At 43.0% G+C, this 8,231-nt stretch overlaps 1 protein-coding gene across 2 annotated transcripts in view; it reads right to left on the reverse strand.

The window, feature by feature from the left end:
* Positions 1 to 335: 335 nt before the first annotated feature.
* Positions 336 to 8,231, reverse strand: part of KIAA1462 (KIAA1462 ortholog) — a 151,576-nt gene continuing 143,680 nt past the window's right edge. For both annotated transcript variants that reach the window (XM_019508221.1, XM_019508222.1), the window contains exons 3-4: positions 3,823 to 7,502; positions 336 to 469 (exon numbers count right to left, since the gene is read on the reverse strand). In XM_019508221.1, the coding sequence (XP_019363766.1) occupies positions 435 to 469; positions 3,823 to 7,502 (3,715 nt within the window). In that variant the 3' untranslated portion in view covers positions 336 to 434. The remainder of the gene's footprint in view (positions 470 to 3,822; positions 7,503 to 8,231) is intronic.

Consider the following 8,231-nt stretch of genomic DNA (forward strand, 5'->3'; position numbering starts at 1 on the left):
CTCAAGTTAAACAAGATTTAGACTTCAAAGATTCATAAGTTTAGCTTATAAATTCACATTCTTTTAAAAATCATTGTATTAATTTCCCACATTTAAGTTTACACAGAGGAACAAGCTCAGAAGCCTGACTTCATCCAGTTTACCATCCCAGCTGAAGTCTGTTAAACATAGTTTAGATGAAAACACTTTGCCAAGTGTAGGCATTAAGTCTTAATGATACAAAAACCAGATGGTCCCAATGTAAGAATCAGATTTTTCTGTGATCTCCACAAAACAGTTTTGTATGAATAACTAATGTCCCTACTGGCAATGGTAAAGACTTTATCAATACACCACAAACACCAAATGGAGGCAGTTTCCAAGTGTTAAAAACAGCAACATCAGCAAAACATTCTTGGTGGAGCAAAAGTCTCCTGATCCTCATCTGGGTCATCTCACACCCTTTCGACTTTTGTGGGATCATATGCATCTGAAGACAACAAAAAAAAGCAAAACCAAAAAAACCGATTAGTCGTGTGTTCTGAAATTTACCAACCTCTACTACATGTTGCTAGCAAAGGAAATGAGAAAATATGTTCTTAATTTAAAATCAGGTTTAAAAAGCCCTCACACGCAGACTATTTTTTTAGAAAAGTCAGGTAAAAATTCAATAATTAACAACCTTTTTACACCATGTCTGTGAATTCAGTGCTGGTGCTAAACTGAGGGCTCTGAAGACACACATTTCTACTTGACCCCAATGAATTCCCCATTCTCATCTCATCATGCTGGTATGATTTTGGAGTAATGTCCCTGAAGTTAGATATTGGGAAAAACTTTGTCATGAGGAAGGTAGTAAAGCACTGGAACAGGTTAGCCAGAGAGGTTGTGGACGCTCCATCACATTTTAGAATCACAATTTTCCTTAAAGCCCCGAGGGCCTGTTTTTTCAGCATCTCCCAAGAGATCTGCAGGGGTTCAGTGTGCTTGAAAAATCAGGTCACAGACTCATGCTACTTACTCTTTGAAGGCTTACCTGAACCTTCAGCAACCTGAACAGAGGCCACACGGATCATGGCTAGAGCCCTTAGGGAGAATGCTGAGAACAGCTGCAGAATAAGGTTGGTGACTTCAATAGGGGGTCAGTGGAACTTCCTCACTGAAAAATGACTGGTACATTTGATAGGTAATTGTATTAAATTGCACAGCCAGGGTATAAGAACCTCTGTGTGATGAACCCTTTAGCCTCTGCAGTAGATCTACACTGAAATAAAGAGATAGACACCAACCTGTCCCTCTCCTAGAAAAAACATAGTTCAGCCATTTTCACACTGGTCTAGGCATCAGACTGGAACCCCTCTCCTGTCTGCCCTCTTTTTACATAGTGACTTATCATGAGATGTGGGGGTGAACTTGTAGGGAAGGATATGCATGAGGTTCTTTTACAAAGCTCAGTTTTCTCTGCTAGGCTAAGCCTAGGAAGCTGAGGCTTCAGGTCTGTGTGACTAATACAAATGAGGTTTTCTTCAGTAGGAAGATGCGGATGTTGGGAAGTATTTTCCAAACCTTGTAGCTGATTTGACAAGTGAAAAGAAGATGGCATACTATCCAGCTGTGGGGAATACACTTATAGCTATAAGGGAACAAAACTCTGCACTGTCTTCACTATGTTCCAGGAGAATATCACCCAGATGGGAACAACCTCAAAATGCAAGGCATGTATATTCTGATGAACTGTGGCAGAAACCAGGACACAGGTGGCAGGACATCACCTCTGATACATCCCTGCAGCTGCAAATCATGGCAGGGCTCTATGGAATCTCAGTTGCTGTTCTTGCTCCAGCAAAACCCCCCAAGAGAGGAGGGCATAAGGAAACATAGAAGACCTGGCTGATGCAGGAAACTTGATTTGCCTACAAAACAAAGTCTGAAGTAGAGAGCATAGGTCAAAGAAGAAAGAGTCTAAAGTATAGGGGTGCAGGAAATGAAAGGAAGATTAAGGCCTGAATCCTAGTAAAGAGCAGCGGGGGTGTGAGAGTCAGCTGTACTATTTAGAATTCATGCAGTTCATTTCCTGGGGGCAAAATAAATAACACCCCTTTAAAGTCTGGTTGACTTAATCTCTACCTCTCTATGCACTGGAGAATTTTAAATAGATATACATTGACTGGGTTTAATAAGTAGTAGTCCTTGTGAATTTCAAGGTGGATTGCCAGCTCTTAAAGGGAAGATGGGGAAAAGGAAAAGGAGCCGAGTTAACATGCCTACCAATTCCTGGACATTTATTCTCTGCAACCAATTTACAATATTAGAAGAAATGGTGGTATGTCTGAGTTAACCATTTGCAGACTGAGAGATGCCATACTTAAAGGCATGAACTGATTTCTGTATCATATCACCATGTTCACAGGATCAGAGGGAAACTTATTTCAGAGAGTAGAGCAGTTCACAGGATAACTTGGGGTTACCTGTGTAGTATGTGGTACCAAACACTGAAAGATTCAGCTTTACAACTGCTCTGGGAAATCTCAGTTACTTTAAACATTTGGTCTGGAAATACAGTAATGAGACAAACAGTTTTCCAAGCTGAATAGCTAACTCTTTCCTGGGAGCTTCACAGTGGAACATCATTATGGGTGGCTGTACGCATGCGGGACGCCCGCTCCAAAGCGTGCTAACTGGGGTCAGTAATCAAGTCTGCTGGAGCGGCCACTCGAACGCTCCGGCAGCTTCGCCCACGTGCATTCAGCGTCCTCACGTTCCAAAATGGTAATGGGCGTGCTTCAACTAGTGCTTGTACAACAAGCTTTAGCTAAAGTGCCCCTGCCACCATTTTGAAGTGCAGGACACTGAATATACAAGACACTGCAAGCATTTTGATTAGAGGGGCTCCTGCAAGCTGCTCTAATCAAAATGCCCCCCACCCCTACCCCAGAGCACACATATAGATGCCCTATATATCTGTTTTTTGTTTCTTTACGACCCTGCTCTAAGTGTGGTGCTACCTAATAATTACAGAAGAAAAACCTAGGCATTCAAGGAAACCCTACGATTAAACTGAGCCATGTTTGGGAACAAACAAGAACAGCAGCTATAGTGAACATATCTACTTTGTTTTTGAAATAAGCAGTCTTCTGAAACCTTTAGATAAAGGCAAAGACTTGAGTATTTTCCTTATTTCTAAAACTTAATGAACGAGCATAGAAAACCAGAAGCCAAGCGATAGTAATAATGTAGAGCCAAACTTATCAGGTTGCATGGATCAGGCCCACAGACCAGCCCTGCGTGTTGGGTCCAGCAAGTAGTGTGCTCTCTGGCCCAGCTCTAGGCCCCAGACCAGCCCTGCGCACCACATGTAGCACATGCCACAGACCAGCTCCCACCCTGTACATTGTGCATGCTAGACTGGCATGCCCTCTAAGTGACACATGGAGCACTTGGTGCTGGGGCCAGGGTGGAGGTGGGGGCTGGTGCATGCTGTACACAGCACATGGGCTTGTCTGGGAAGTGCTACATGTGGCATGCAGGTCTAATCTGAGACCCATGGGCAGCACTGTAGGCTGGATGATAGGGCTCCGTGGGCTGGATCTGGCCTGTAGGCCACGTTTTTGACACCCCTAATGTAAAGAATAATGTTCACTGGAGAAAAAAAAAGTTTGCTTCACCGTGGATATGTTTTCAACCTATTAAATTACTATAAAATGGGATGCAGTACATAGCAGTTTCTGGAATACAACTTCCTTGGAGGATATCACAGGAAAAAAAAAAGTACCATCCCTATTAAAGCACTGTCCCCCCCTCCCTCCCCTCCTGAATGTCAGATATGGCAAAATTGGGCCTTACCGAAACAAAAATCTTTGTCAATCTTCTTCTTGCCTACTGCAGTTAAGTGTCCATTTTCATTGAGAGAGATAATGCGTTTGGAAACAGCACCTGTGGTCACCATTTTGCTCCCTCGTTCCTCTTGTAACCTGGATTGTTTCTCCTCATCCATGTCTTCTCCTGAATCTGCGCTCTTGATGCTCAGACGCCTCATACGGGAAACTGAGTCAACTTCTTTCATTCGCACCAAACGATCCATGACAGTTCGGCTAGGGGGAGAGGTTAGTTTGCCTTGTAATGTCTCGATCACCTTAGAGGTGCTTCTGACTTTCTTTTCTGAGCTTGGGATACTCATGTTTCTTTCAGCAAACTGATAAGCAACAGATTTGCAAGGCAGGTTTTGATCCTCATCTTGTTCAACACCTTTGTACTGTTCAAAGCTCGGCTCAGTTATCAGCATTTTAGAACTGGCTTCTTGGTCGATGCTCTGATATGTGCACAAAGAGGGGTCCCTATCTCCAACAAAGAGAGAGCTTTTTGTCCAACCACACTTTCGCCTGCTCTCATAGGAGCTATCTTTTGTTTCTACTGTATCATCTAAAGTTCTCCCTACTGGTGATTCAAAGTCATGGACACCATTTTCAGAGCTGGTGGGTGGGTGGAGCCCAGCTCTGTCACCAGAAATAAGAGACTCCACTGCTACCTCTATACCCAGGATTCTTGCTGCCCTCGCCTGCAGAGACTCATTTTGAGGAATCTCCGCTGCATTTTCAGCTGAAGAAAATTCAGATGGGTTAATACAAGGCTCAGAGCTGATGTCAAGTCCCACAGACCTTAAATCTGGCTCAGAGTGACCTTGATTTCTATTAGTTAAGGACAATCGTACTGTAGCACCTTTCTCTAAAGCTTTATTGCTTCTGGGAACTGCACTTTTGTCCAGTTTTACAAAATCTATGTAAGTTTTATCTTCATTCACCTCCTCTGAGTCAGCGTGATTGAAAGGATTACTCTGATGTGCATGACTGGACAGAGCTCTCCTGACTAGGCCTGCACGACTGAACTGTTGGTTTGCTTTTCTTCTGGCTTCATCATTTCTTGTTTCTGTTATGACACTTCCATCTGCTGGCCTGACTAATTTACTGATCTCTTTTGGATGCAAGGAGCTTTGTGATCCAACATGGGCATGCTGATCACCCCACTCAGTCCCTGTACTCCAACTTTCAGACTTACTTTTGACTCTTCCTGGTTTAAATATTGGAACCTCTGGCACAATTGTTTTTAGCTGCTTACCAGGTCTCACTTCCTGGCCCATTTCCTCAGTTGGGGCAGTCCCTATCTTTTCAGGAATGGTGTCCTGCTGTGCTTTCTCCTCATTCTCCACACCATCTTCACTACTAGCGCTCTCTTCCTGTCCTTGAAGCTCCTTGTTAAAACTTTCTAACTCACTTATTGCATCCCAGGGACGGCGACTTACAGGTTTCAAGAGAAACTGACCAAACAGCTCCCTACTGTTGCAGGGAGCACTTGCTTCTCCCTTGACCGAATCACCTTTGAAACTTGTGCTAGCTTCCCTCTCTTGTCCAGCCATGGTTGCGACGGACCCAAAAGGCTGGTTCTGGCATGCCTTTGGTGAAGGAACCTGAATTGCTGAGGTGGCAGTCCTGGAAAATGCACTATTGCTGGATGGACTGAGGTACATTTGACCTTTTATGTTGTATGCATTCTGCCTACATTTTCTATCATCCGGAGGCAACTCTGCCTGTTTTAACCCTGTTACAGATGCCACACTTTCTAAGAATTTTGGAGTCATCAACTTATTATTTGGTTCACCAGGCTTTGTGCCATGGAAAAACTGAGGGCTTTTAGTTCCTTCAGTGAAATTGGTCTGTGTCTGCTGGTCTTTGTACTGATCACCTGGCCAAGAGCCAGAGTATTTGAGTTCCCTGTGTTTTGTAGGCTGAATAAATCTGAGGTCATTCATTTGTTTGAACTCCTCTGGTCTCCACAGCTCTTGTTTTTGTAACTCATTTTTATTGGTCATGCTTCCTGTGAGAGCTTGTAACTCCAAGTCAGTTGAAGACATGCTTAATAGACTTTGTTCTTGCAAGGCCCCATTGTTATCAAACCCATTCTTATCAGGGCTGTCTGTTAAGTTGTTGTTCCTATCTGTATCTGGCAAATTTGATTCAGGTTTAACTGGGATAGAGACCAAGCAAAATATAGTTTCATTCATTTTTTTCTTTGAACTCCTTTTGTTTTGCATCCCAGCTCTAGGTTCAAACTTTTTAACTTTAGTAACAGTCTCACAGGTGTTATCCATATGCTGGTTTCCTACAGAAAGTTTGCCTTTTGTGTACTCCGTATTCGTTTCATTACTGGGAATGTGATTACTTGTGGTATAACTGTCTCTTTGGTCAGGGAAGGCACAATTTTCCTGATCTCCAAAGGATGCTGCCAACCACTTGCTGTTATGGATGGAGCTGCCTGATGTTCTTTCACCCTTTACAGCATCTGATAAGTCTGAGGTTTCCATAAAGGCACTATCATATTGTACTTCGAGAGTTCCCTCCTGCAAAGTACTGGGACTGGCCCGATGTGTATTTTTGGTGTGTTTAGCATTGTCCTGGAGACTCTCTGTGTGTGCTATTTTAATATGCCGTATTCGAGGATCATCAAAAGGAATATACTGAACAGAACTCATGTAGTCATCAATGCGCTTAGAACGGCTTTGTCTTCCTTGAGGAAGGTGTTCCTCTTTGCGGTGTTCCCCTGCCATCTCAAATGTACTGGTAGATGGTTGGTGACAGACAACAAGCCTGTCTGATGGATGCTGTTGTTCATTATTGAAGTATACATCATAGTTAGGCACGTCATTATGGGAATGCTGATTCATGCTTCTCTGAGGTGGAGATTTGTAAGATGGAGGAGGTACATAGACTGGGGGCTCCAAGTTACAGTCTTGAATGCAAACATCTTGCCGTGGCTCATTAACTTTGGCTAAATAGGAAACTGCTTCATCTTTTTGCTGGTGGTTCTGCAAGCCACTGGTTTCTGTAGAGGCCCTTGTTTGTTGGTACAGTTCATAGGATGGAGGTTTCAGGGGTCTGCCATACTTGGGCTTGGCCAAAGGGAGAAAGTGGCATCCAGTTTCAGGGTATTTTGTGGATTCCAAAGTCATTCTGTTTGGGGGATGAGAGGGTGCTTTAGCTCCACTAAATAAATGATTGTTATTTGTCAGGGAGGGCATTTCCACACCCCTCAGGCTCTCTGGTGAAAGAACTCTTGGCAATGATTGTGATTTCCCTTTGTTATGGGAGCTAAGTCCATTATCTCCTAGGGTAAATGAGTATAGGTCTTGAAGCAGTTTCTCTCTCTCACTGTCTGACATTTGTCTTCCTAGTTTTTGAGGTTGTTTCCAGCTTTCCATTCTTAAACTCTGCCATTTGTAATCGCCAGGCACTTTACAGCTGTCCTGCAAACTGCTTCTTGCCACATACTCTGTTCCTGCACCTACCTCCAGCTGACTTTCTTTAGTATGTCTGTGCAGCCCATGGGTTGGTGCCAGTCCTTTCATTTCAGAGTCTCCTTTGTCAGAATAACCCAGCAATACACTAAAGTCTTGTCCTCTTCTTCTCCAGTAGGCAAGATCTTTATCAGTCTTGGGCTGAGAAGACCATGCTAACTGAGGTTTTTCATATATCCTGCAAAAGAAATGCAGTGTCATAGGCAGTGTATACAAATGCTCTTTCTTTTCCTCACAGGGAATGCTACTACCAGGGTCAGATGCTGAGTTTCTACCCTCAGCTTCTATAATTTATTCACAGCCACAGGACCTCAAAATCCTCTCGGTCATTAACATGCACATTTTCTCACAAAACAAAGGAACAGTGAAAGAGCCTAAGCAGTATGTGCATGTTGTTAGCAAGACATTTATTGTATTGGTATGCATAGCTGTGAGAAAACAAAGTACCCAATGTTGTGCATTGTGTATCCATGTAGAGCCCTACTGAATACATAATATAAGCAGCAAACTATGGTCTCTGTTAGACAAGGCTTTGCACCCTAATTTCTGATCTCAGTTACATCAAAACACATTGACTTCAACAGGGGTTTCATGGGTTAGCCAAGCGTAAAAGGACTGTGGATGTAAAGAAAAAGTCAGTAACAGAAAAATGTGCGTGTGTGGGAGGGAGAGGATAACACTGTAAATTCTTCGAGAAATAGGATTTGCATTATAGCATGAGGGTGGCAATGGAAGTTGTCATCAGCCAGTTTGATCCTCTTGTTTTAAGAAGTATGTCAATTTAGGTGTTGTGTCCATTATACTGTCAATACAGTTTTGATGAGATTTGGAATAGTGATTTAATGTTTACTGTAAATGCCTCAAAAGATCATAACATTTTAAACATTTTAAAAAGCAGCTTAATTCC

This window comes from Gavialis gangeticus, unplaced genomic scaffold (assembly GCF_001723915.1).
Source record: "Gavialis gangeticus isolate Ggan-Ray unplaced genomic scaffold, GavGan_comp1, whole genome shotgun sequence".
In the NCBI taxonomy this organism is placed as follows: Eukaryota; Metazoa; Chordata; order Crocodylia; family Gavialidae; genus Gavialis; species Gavialis gangeticus.